Raw genomic sequence first — 12086 nt, 5'->3', positions numbered from 1 at the left:
TTAAAAGTACAGATCTCCCCAAATGCAGTCACATCCCATGGTAGCATCAAGTCTAATATATTAAAAATAAAATATTGAAATGAATGGGGACCCACCTGAAATTGGCTCACGACCCACCTAGTGGGTCCCGACCCACAATTTGAGAAACACTGCTGTGGACACTTGCCTACAAGGCAAGAAATTTTACCCAAAAATCCAGCGTAGACCATCTCCTTGTCCTATCTGTGGGTCACTCAGGAGGTCAGGGCAGTTCAGAAGTGTTGCGGCAGCCAGGAGAAGCCCAGAAGAGCGGCAGGCACAAGCTTAGCTCCCACTGGCCATGCTCTGCCTCTCCCAACAGCTCCCTCTTGCAGTGAGATGCTTTGCCAGCATGTGACTCAACAGGAAGACAGGCAGGCACTGCTGGGTCTTAAAGCCAGCCAGCTACAAAGTCAGACAGTAAGATTGGAAAAATTCCTCTCGCTTCTTCCCTCCCTCTGGGTTGTTCCATTACACAGAAGGGGCGGAATGGCACAGAGGGTAGAGCCTCCGTTATCCCAAAGATAACATTGGACGGTCGCCAGTTCAAGGCCACAGGCAGCTCCCTGAACGGCAAGACCTTGAAGCAGCTGACAAGCCAAGCTGAGTTATTCCACCTGCTTGGAATATTCCTTGGTGTGAGTGAAGAAGCATCTTGGCTGCCCTCCATGTGAGAGATCAAGGAGCTGCTTGTCAGCCTGCGTGGGAGACAACTGGAGGCCAGAATTGAGACCAGACCAGAAAGATCCATCTGAAATTTTGTGTGGTTCTTGCAAGACAGAACCTTTCTGTGACTGTAAAAATCCCCTCGGGTATTTAGAAACAGCCTCCCTATGTAAACTGCCTTGAATAAAGTCAGAGGAGTAATCCGATGACCAGAAAGGGGGAATATAAATACCCAGTTTTTATTATTATTATAAGCACCTCCTTAACATCTTCAAAAACAATAGCATGGTTCAGATTCTTTTTAACCTTTCAATCAGGCTCCAGAGCAAGCTGCAACTTTTCCTCACAAGTACCTTTCTCTTACCCCCCCCCCCAACATATCTGAGGGTCATGGAACATTCCATGATTTTTGGCTGAAAACCTGCCCTTGCCTTATCTGTGAGATTGCCTTATAGGTGAGTATCTGCAGTGATTAGGAACTGCTTTTACTATTTATTTTGTTTCAAATGAGGCTTACAGATAGGATTAATTATTCTAAAAATCTGTAGATTTCAAACATCAATTAAGCCTTCTGTTTCTGTATGAAATTAACATTTATTGAGGGAACTGTAACTTACAAAAGCTCAGCAAAAGCAACACATTTATGAAACCATGGAATAAAAACAATAATAGTTAGCACACGAAAGACGTATCTAATAACGTTACTCTACACTGATCAGATCTTCGTCTAATAAATTTATTAGATCTTCGTCTAATAAAAACTTTCTGATTTTGCATATTTCCATAAATGAGGTTGAATTAAAAAAGGGGGGAAGTGCAAATGAGAAGCAAAACTAGAAAGACCAAAATTCTTTCAATATAAAACAATGAATACATCTGAAAAAGGTTCAGATCTATTGTGGCAAAATAGCATTCTACTTAAAATATACAAGCCTGGTAAATTGATTGCTAAAAGGCCAATTTAGTTAAATTAACAACGGTATAAATTTAGAAAGCAACACTATGCCAAGTTTCTCTGTTGAGATGCTTTTTTGGATAATAGTGATTTCCTGTTTGAAACTAGTGATTTCCCTTCTATTATTGTGTTAGCTGCTATTTTATTAATGTCCCACAAAAGACTAGTAAAAGCTAAAAAGTTATAGGGTATTACTAGATTTATTTTATTGCTTAAATTCAGGCATTGCAAAGTCTGTGGAAATAAAGACACTGCTCCAATTCAGAATGGTAATAAAGAGCCAAGGGATAAAGTTTGCTAAACAGGCCAGGGAAGCTGAATATTTTTGTTAAATAGAAATGGTTAGTTTTTGAAATGTGTATGTGCATATATCACAAAACATAAATATACATCTAATTATATCTGGGTATACTTGTATCTCAATAAATTGTTCAAGGTGCTGTTTACATTCAGCACTTGCTCTTGCAGTCAAGTACAGAGTAAGAAGAAACCCAGGAAGAATAGTTAGCTAGTGTGTTCCTATTTCCCCTGCATTCTGTGAACATGGGGAAATAATATATGAATAGGGCTAACGTGTCCAAAGATATAGTCCTTTCACTCTGACTACTACATCCATGTTTCTCACAGTCATGTTCCTCAATACCGTATGAGCATTTCTATTATATTTCCAAAGTCTATTTGCAGCTATTATTTCCTCCAAAGAAAAACCAAGGCTGCAATCCTATGCATTGATTTCCTGGGAGTAAGGCTCATTGAACAGAATGTGACTTACTGCTAAATAAACATGTACAAGATTACACTGCAAATGAGGTTAAACACTTTTTGGTCTATACATAATTTTAAAAAAAAGATAAAAAGAATAAACTGAAAAAGAGCTAGTAATATTATATGCCTTACATTCATCTGTATTGAGTCCTCACACTCAGAAGCATTGAAGACACAGGCATGTTTCCTTATGCACCAGTAACACTTCCATTTAGCTGAGAGGCAGCTGATACACCTGAAAAGCATAAAAGGCATGTATACTAACGAATTCACATTAGCATAGCTTTCACTCCTGTCTGGAACTAAATAACATATCCAGGTCTGCACACTCTATTATGGCCTTATGGAAAATTCATCCATTGAGACTCCTCAAAATTCAAACAGTTCTTTTGTGGTGGGGAAACCTAGAGGCTGTCCTTCTGCCATTCTACTTAATCTGTAGATCAGAGAGCTTCATGTGACATACTTATTTTTGAACCGCTTCTCATGTTGTCCATTTTTTAATGAATGATTTTTGTAGAAATTTCTTCCTTCACAAGGTAAAAAAGGTAACTGTCATTAACAGGCAGTGATAAAATTTGCCTTGAGCAGACTTGACACCAACATTACCACTCTTTTCCCCCACCCATTCTATTGACTAATAAAGCTATGTTAAGTCATTTCTGCCCAACATTGCACATACGCAACAGGGATCAAATGTGTACACCTGTGGGTTGGGCAGAAATGGTTTAAGGATAGTTCTAAAATTACAGCACTGCTGCCTGACCACCTGCCAACATGGGTTGTAGGATATTACCATTTTATTTTATAGCTCATGCTACATGACATTAACTAGCTACACTGGCTTTTAAGTGGCTTTCTGTAATATGGTTTTTCCTTAATGTAACTGAGGTATAGGCATCACAGCTCAAACAATGCATTACCACATTTCTCAGATCTATACAGAGTCCTATAGAGCAGAAGCAGCACTTTCTTGCACAATTCAGAAAATATTTGGGAAGTGACACAATTGAAGAGTATGTACAATGCATCCGATTGGTTTCTGTGCATGTTGCTTCAACCCCTTAGAGCCATAACTTGAACACAATCTGATTGAGGGATGGTAGCCAAGTTTATCCAGTTCAAATCCCTTCCTTGTCTGGGAGAACCAATGCCTTATCTATCCACATCTACAATGTACCCTCACTCTAGGGAGATCACTATCGCTATTTTCTAGACGTCCCTCTAGGAAGAGAAAAGCTGACAAATTATTAGGTTAACTTGGGTAACTGAAGATTTCTGTATGCAATTTTTCATCTGAAAAAGAAAAATCTTAACTTTAAAAAACTTTTAAAACTCGAGTGTTTAAAATGACATTTCCAAAGAGATCACAGCATGGGCTTTAAGCAATGCGTCTCAAATACAGCTAACAAGACCATATGTGAATACTAATACCCCCCTCTTAGTCATGAAGCTTCCTGGGTGACCTTGGGCCAGTCACTTTCTCTCAGCCTCACCTACCTCACAAGCTTGTTGTGAGGACAAAAAGGAGGGGAGCAGCTGTGTACACCGCCCTGAGCTCCTTGGAGAAAGGGCGGTATAAAAATGTGAAAAATACAATAAATAAATAAATAAATGGTATTACTGCACTCACAAGAATTCTTCAGCATGCACTCTCAGAAAGCACACTAGTAGTTGGCAACCTTCAGTCTCGAAAGACTACTGTATCACGCTCTGAATGGCAGTTCTGGAACAGCGTCTAGTGTGACTGAAAAGGCTGATTTGGGAGTGACAATCCCTTCCACACTGGGAGCAAGTGCAGTCTGTCCCTGGTCTGTCTCCCTGGCTAGGGACCTTCCTTCTTTGCCTCTTCTCCCACCGTCTGAAGCAGCCCCTGGTGTCACGCTCTATGCCAATCGAGCAAAGACTTATAACTGGTAAACTGCTGCTTCTGGTGTTGCACACCATTACCATGCTAATGTTCACATCTAATCCAAGCAAGTTGGTTATCCTGGAAAGAGACTGGGAGTGTGTTCAGATGCAATACCATGAGAATAAGCCTTGACAAGCTTTGGCTTGTGCACTCCATCCTTCCTTCAAGTACAATGATTTTAAACTTCTGATCCATGTTTGTTACAAACTATTGTTTGCTGTGCCAAACTATGGTATGTGACTGCCTGAAAACCAGGAATGCAAGTCAGATGTTTATCCTGGTTTGCCAGAAAGCACAAACCATAGTTTGCCTGTTTGGACAAAACTGGAAATTATGGTTTGTTATATACCAGGCTAGGAAGTTTCTAATAACTGCATACAAGAGAACAGAAAAGAAATGAACCATCCAAGCCCCAGGCTTATTTTCTTAATACAAAACCATGGTTTCATATTATTGTCTGTTCAGATCTGTTTTTCTAGCACATTAACTCTGAATCCGATTCTCTTTCACAGTGCCTTGAAACTAATACAGGTTTAGTCTCGTTATTCATGCGGGTTCCGTTCCCAGAATTCACGGAGATGGTAAAAATTGCATTAAAGCAAATCTGCTTAAAAAAAAATGTTCCTGCTAGGCGATTTAAAAACAGCCTTGCTGACCTTTGTGACAGAGACATTAGGCATACAGTCTATCAATCAGTCTCTCTCCAGGAGCTTGGAAAGGCTTCTGAGCCAGCAACCCTTTCTTTTACCCAGAGTTCAGTGCTGGGATGCAAAGTGATTTTCTTTCACGTGCTCTGGGGGAAGGGAGGAGTCGCTCGCCTTGGAGTGAAGCTGTTCTAAGTCCTTGGAGAGAGAATGATTGATGGATTGTCAATCAGCTGCCCTCTCTCGCATTAATGAGGCTATTGCTAAACAACTTTTTTCCTTTAATTTAAAGGGCCCTTCTCATCATGCTGAGATAAAACCTCGAATAAAAAAATCTGTGGATAATTAGCATATACCTGTATCTTCCCATCCTTGCACCTCCAGAACTCCCTTTCCACATTCTTTACTTGCCCACACCACTGCTTCTCCCTACAGGACAAGCTCATCCCTAGTCCCATAAACAAAGCAAAATGGCTAGCTAGACTAGGCAAATCAACTGTGTCTTACTTCTGGGTTGGTAGTCAGGCTCTGTTCATACACTTGAAATGCTGACAGACTCTTGACACAGGTCCTGACCCTGTACTAAAGGATGGGTTGTTTACCTTTATCTATAGTTCTCTGAGCAGTCAATTGTGCACACACACGTTGTGGAGTTGTGTGCAAAGCTTCCAGACATTTGTCAAACATTCTACCTCTGCCTTCGGGGGAAGGGGGGCTTTGTCCCACTGTGTGCCTTGATGGCAGAATGACCAATGCCAGTATCTCCAAGGACTATCTGCCAATTTACCTTTTAGATTTGAAAGCAACCAATCACTTGAAGTCAGACCTGCAAAGGGGATGATCTGGTATTGCCTGTCACATTTATATACATGCATACGAGATGCTGGTTGTCTGCCAGGTGAACATGACCCAGGCCAATCCTGTATTGGAGCAGCTCCCAAACTCTCAGAGAGAGAGAGAGAGAGTTTGGAATGCTATAAGTGCTTGTGCGGAAGGGTGCAGCATTGTGATTGCCATAATTGTGCTGCTACCAGGGCCAACAAGGTTGTCCTTTTTTAAACTTACCTGGGGTTGCTATGGCTCTCAGGAGAGTCTAGGGAGCCCATGACCCTCTCTGCAGGTCTCCTTGCACCTCCAAACTGCAGTAAACAGCCAAAAAAGGCTACTTCTGGTTTAGTGATGAAAACCAAAAGTGGTCTTTTTCGCTGTTTCCTGCATTTTGGAGGTGTGGGAAGGCCTGCAGAGGGGGTCACAGGCTCCCCAGATGCTCCAGAGAGTCACAGCGACCCCCAGATAAGTAAAAAAAACGTTTTGGCCCTGGCGGTGGCGTGATCATGGTGACTGCGTTGCCACTGTCACTCCGCCCCTTAAAGGGGCAGCAACAAAGGTTTTCTAGGTTTCTTTGCCCCTGTTTTGGAACCTCTGCTTTATTGTTTAGCATGGGCAGATGGTAAAAAGGAAAACAGGCCAAACCGAGCAACCCTCCCTGCTACTTTCGCTAGCTGGCTTGGGAGAAACCTTGCCTTTGAAAGTTCCATGTCCAGCTACGCTTTGCCTGGTCAGCAAATTCAAACTAGAAAACAAGTCTACATGCTGCAAGCATCCTACCTTCAAGGTAAACAAGACCATTAGTATTCCCCAAAGAAGTGCCTTCAACCTTTGCTTCCATAACAAAGTCACTGGAAAGTCAAACATGAGCTGTTATTTTAAGTGAAGCAGAGATCTGCAAAGCAATAGAGGACAACCATCTCCAATTGGGGATGAACCATCAGGAGGCCATCAAGACACAAAAGAGTGATCCTTCATGAGGTCACCCTATACTAGCTTCTGTGTTGTCCTATGGGGCTTTTGACTACAAAGAGCTGGATTGCCACCACCACCAGAAGAAGCAGGGCTGGTCCAAGATGACTTCTACGTTGTCAATAAGTCACAGACGAAGTAAATGAGGGGTGGCCCAATCCTGAGCTTCCTGTTGCTCTGGGATTGCCATGGTGCCAAAACGGCTGCTCTGTTGGTGCACTGTTGGTCACTGCCATGGTGCTAGTGACTCCTTGGGGGGAAGGGACTTTCATCTCCTTCTCCTGGGTAAGGCAAGTAGCCCCACAATGGGGCTACTCGATTCTGTGACAACCCTTGGGCTGCTGTAGAAACAAGAGCCTCCATGTTGGGCCAGCAGAACTCATCCGGTCCTGCCTCCTTCCCGCCCCACTGCCTTCTCCTGGCATGCCTCCTTCCTGCCCTCTCCCCACCCCAGAACGCCTCCTCCCTGCTTCCCCCATGCCCCCACCTACCCCTCCACTGCCCGGTGGTTTGGGTGGCCATGGAGCGGTAGAGCAATGGTGGTCCACCGGCGTTAGCCCAGCGCCAGCCAGCCCTGAGCTAGCACTGGCACTGGACCGGTACTGAGGGCTGCAGACATGCCTTATGGCTCATTTGCGACACTCAGCACAGGTGGAGAACTAGTGGTAAGAGCTCAGGATTGGGCTCTAAAAACCCTAGTGGAAAACTGGTCTACGCCTTCAAGACTGGTCATATTCACATCTTGGAATGGGCAAGATCAGTCTATAAGCTCTCAGGGAGGATGATGACTGAGATGTTTTCATAATCTCCCCTTTCAAGATGATTTGGACTATCACCATGTCTGATCCTGCTGAAGAGCCCAGAGTTGGCATTTTTGGAGTCAACCTCATAGGGCAGCAGTTCTCAAAGTTACCACAACCAAGAATCCTTCTGGTGTCTGGTGCTGCTGTTGCAACCCAACACGGGCCTCAGGAACGCTTCCAAATGCAACCGGAAGTTGTGTTTGCTAAACCAGAAGTGACCCAGAAGTAACTTCCAGAGACATTCAGAGGCTCACAGAGGCCTCTGGAGGCCATCCCAGGCCTGGCGCAATGTGGGAGTGGTTTCCAGAGGTGAGTCTCTATCTGCAAGGGCACTCCAGCTGCACCCATTTGGTGCAAACTGAGGCAAGGGTAGGTGGGCAGGCCCAACTTCTGAACCACCTGGCGTTGGGCCACAACCTACAATTTGAGAAGCACTATCATAGGGGATTAAGGCTGTTCTGCAGTAGGGTCATAAATGGGGTCTATCTCAAGAGCAGAGTCCTGTGTTGATAATTAAGTTTAAGCCACCAAGGTGAACCATGTTGATGCAGTGATCCCATACAGTTTTTCTGTAGATTCTGACTCCAAATCACCTTCTTTTTAGGGGGCAACAACAGACAGAGTGAGATTTATAGTAGGTGTCATGCCCTTTATGGAAACTGCCAGATGGCCCTTTGAAAAGGATTTACTATGTTGAGTGCCTCAGAGAAGCTACTGCCTGCCTGTAACAGTGAGGAAGGCAGAGTAACAGGTAGAGATGACATCACTGCAGAGGGAGTGACTTTTTTTTTACACGCAAAGAAAAAGCATTCCTAGCAATGCTGCTGAGGCAGTGGTTGAAAAGAAAGGATTGGGTACTCTTCCTGCCTTACAGACACACTGTGTACATAGGATTACCTCCACTCAAGGATAGGGCCAGAATGCTAAGCAGAGCTCTGGAAGCTTCTAAAACACATGTGCAGAATTCCACTTCATACTATTTCACTGCACTTCAGACTTTTCTGCTGTGACTGTCCACACCATCGTCCTGAAGGGCTGACTGGTATAAGAACATATATACAAGCAAGTGGGGAACAAGTTCTACTAAGTATAATGACAATGACACATAGGACAAAAAACAGGCCTAATGCTGATTCCCAATTGTTTCCTTGAATCTGTTCGAGCTCATACAGGTTCAGTTCATTTTACTAAAGCATAAGAAATAGTCTCCTGTGAATTAATTAGATTGATCATTCTTTAAAGAGGGAGTGTTTCTTGATAATTAGAGTTCTGAGAGTTAACTCAAAAGCATTCAGATAAAATATCATTAATGTTTATTAATGTTAGAGAAACTTGGGAGGAAAAAATGCCAAAAACCATCAAAAAGTCCAGATGGTCTTAAATGTTCCAAGACCCTTCCTCTGAAAATCTTGGCAAGCTCCACAATCTTCCCTGCCAAATCCTGCCCAGAGCCCAAAATAACTGGTTGACAACAAAGTGGTTCTTGCTTAGTTAACCCCCTACAATAAATGGTCCTGAATGAGAAATGTACACTTTTGGGGGGTTACCTAATTGACAGAAGCTCTTCTACCAAAAATAAAACAAAAAAGGAGAGGATTTCCCAGCCCTAGATTCTCATGCAAGTCATAGTCAAGCAACCTACTATTTGTCAGTGACCTGCCATCTCCTCTCTACTGTAATTTACAGGCTGTGGAATCACTTACGCTGTCTTTTGGTAAATGTTTCCAGTTCTCTTGCAATCATAGATGGTGAAATTGGCCCATACAATATTTTTGCCATTGACCCGTACAGCAGTTTGAACAATCACATGGTCTGGAAAAAAGCAAGCCAAAAGATACTGGATCTCAAGAGAGTTGCTTTCATATTTTTCTTTACTTATGCTTTCAAGACAAGACAAATGCTTGGGAAAAAAGTATTAAACTGTAAGTTCTTTTCCCAGGGGAGAAAGCTCCTCAAAGTTTCTCCTCTTCCCCAAAAAGCTTACAAGTTTCTTAAATGAAAAGAATTCTCTAAACTAAGCATTAATATTACAACAAATTAATACTATACATAGAAACGAAAGCCAAATTTTTTAGCATGGACAACATTTTGTGGATGAATAGAGTTTTGATACAAAATACTAGTACATCTGTGAAAAATAAACAGTTTTGATAGGCTTAGATATTTATAGACTGCACTGGTTTAATAACATTCCATAATTTTTGAAGCATTTTTCCTGCACCAATACCTATGAAACAGCAGACCTAATATCCTGCAATTTGAGAATTTTAGAGAATTTCACAGAACCAAAGTTGCTAACTTTTTTTCTGCCAGGGCTCTTATGTTGTATTCAAAGAGGATAAAAAAATTGTACAAACTAGATTTGTACAAACATCACTTCATGAAAACTATCCATAAAATAATACATTCATTCTATTAAGCACAGTGTTGCATGTCATTGCAAGTGTCCATTGCAACTTAGGTCAAATTTTGACTGACAGTACAATCTTATTCCGATTGACTTGGAAGTACTTCCCACTTATTCAGGAGGGCTTGCTCTGCATTAGATGTGTTTAGAATTACAGCCTGACTACTTGCACAACTACTTGCACAAGAACAATAAAATGCACATGTGGCAGAAAGCTGCAAGAAAGCAGATAATCAGCACATAAAATTTTTTCTTGTCATTGGTTTTCCTGCATGCCTAGAAAAGCTTCACCTGCTGAATTTCTGCTAATGACACAGCTGATAGAGATAGAGGTTCCATGCCAAGAAAAGAAACTGATAGTCCTTGACATGTGCCTGAAAAACTGGAAACTGTAGCAAAATCCATGAATCAATACCAGCCAGAGGAAAAAGACAATTGCTAAGATCTGATCACTGCACCAGGCTAATGGAATTCATTGAATCATTGTGACATGGTGGTGACAGGTGAAGTCATCATTAATTCATACATTCTGCCTTCCTGATTGGTCTAGTGAATGCTCCAACATATGTAGGAGGATCGTAGCTCACTACTTCTTGGGTTAAACTACATTCACCAGGAAACAGCAAGTTGCAATTACAACAAAGATAGGCTTGAACTAGCATAAGACTTTGCTTTAAAAAAAAAAAATGTAATGGCTTGCTACTAGGAGCAATGGTGTTCCCAAAGAGGGGGACAGTGCTAGGTTTTGCAGGGCACCTCAATGCACCATTTAAGCTGCCCTTCCCCTTGCCACTAGAGCCACTCCAGGCAGTGAGAGCAACATGGAGGCGCCTCCTTTACTTTTCTCTTATCGCCTATAATGGGTTTGATGGCAAGGGGGAGGGACAGCCTACATAGTGCACTGAGAAACCCCGCAAAACTTAGTGCTGCGCCCCCCCCTCCGGAAACTCCACTGACCAGGAATTGGTTTGGGCAGCCACCTGGTCATTGGTTCATCTTTGCACATCTTTGATGAACAAGTTTACATATCCCTCTCTGCTACACCTATGGCATTTTCAATATGAAGTAACTGTGCAAACTACCATACATAGGTAAAATCTTTCCACTATGATTGAGCTATCACTGTGGGGCACCAAGCTCTGTTCCCTTTACTCCACGGGTGTTATCATATAAAAGAGGGAGTATCAGAATAGGTATGGTGCTTCCTATGTTCTCAATTAACCCGATGTATATCTGGACTGTATGTCTAGGAGCCACATGCTTATGTGCAGTCATGTTCGGCAATGGGCAATTAAATAACCATGTATGAAAAGCATCCTGGATCTTCATGATAAGAGCTGCCAGATCAATCAGCTATAGAAACACTTTTTAAAAACACTCTCATTGCAATGGGAGAAAAAACAGCCACAACTCCTCTTGCCCATTCCCTCCTGACCCTAGTGACCACATCCTTTCTAACATCACATTCTTAATCCCCATAGTGGCTAAATTGTTACCTGCCTCTGTGAAGGGAGCTGTAATCAGTACCATGGAAACACACAGCTGCTGAGTGGACAGGAGCCCCTGCTGATGTCAATGGCCAGCATTTGGTAGTTTGAATGGTGCTGATTGCAGCTACCTCTGCCATCTGAATTTTAAGAGTGGAGATTCCCTGGGCGAGAGAGCAGAAGGGATGAGAAGCACTTGCCTTTTCTCCTACTGCAATGGGTGTGTTTTAAAAAAGTGTTTTTCTAGCTGACTGATCTGGCAACTCTATTAAATACAGTTTCTTGACCCTGATTGATAAACTACGCCTGAACTAAACAGAGTACATTATTAAAGTTATTTAAAAGTAGCCATTTTGTATGTAGTTTTTATGCAGTGGCTCTTCTGCTTCCAATTATCAAAACCTGCTTTTTTAAATTCCATGTGTTTTATCTAGGTACTAGATAGAAATGTTTCAGAAAACTGCACTACAGTTTTTAAACATTTACAAAAAGAGAGTTTCAAGTTTAGAAAGGAGAGAGCTCAGAATCCAAGATAGTACAAAGGTCCGAGTCTTAAATAAGTAGTTACCCCTGCAAGGACAGTCCAAGGTTTAAACAAAGTTCCTCTGGAAAATTGGGCTTGAAAGTGA

General features: G+C 42.3%; 1 protein-coding gene across 1 annotated transcript in view; it reads right to left on the bottom strand.

Annotated features, from left to right (window-relative positions):
- The window catches only part of PLXND1 (plexin D1), a 187940-nt gene that overhangs the window by 107370 nt on the left and 68484 nt on the right, over window positions 1–12086 (bottom strand). Inside the window, exons 7-8 of the mRNA XM_066612970.1 lie at window positions 9267–9375; window positions 2537–2639 (exon numbers count right to left, since the gene is read on the bottom strand). Of these exons, the coding sequence (XP_066469067.1) occupies window positions 2537–2639; window positions 9267–9375 (212 nt within the window). The remainder of the gene's footprint in view (window positions 1–2536; window positions 2640–9266; window positions 9376–12086) is intronic.

This window comes from Tiliqua scincoides, chromosome 2 (genome assembly GCF_035046505.1).
Source record: "Tiliqua scincoides isolate rTilSci1 chromosome 2, rTilSci1.hap2, whole genome shotgun sequence".
In the NCBI taxonomy this organism is placed as follows: Eukaryota; Metazoa; Chordata; class Lepidosauria; order Squamata; family Scincidae; genus Tiliqua; species Tiliqua scincoides.
The sequence above is the reverse complement of the archived record's forward strand: the minus strand, read 5'-3'. Positions and strand labels throughout refer to the sequence as shown.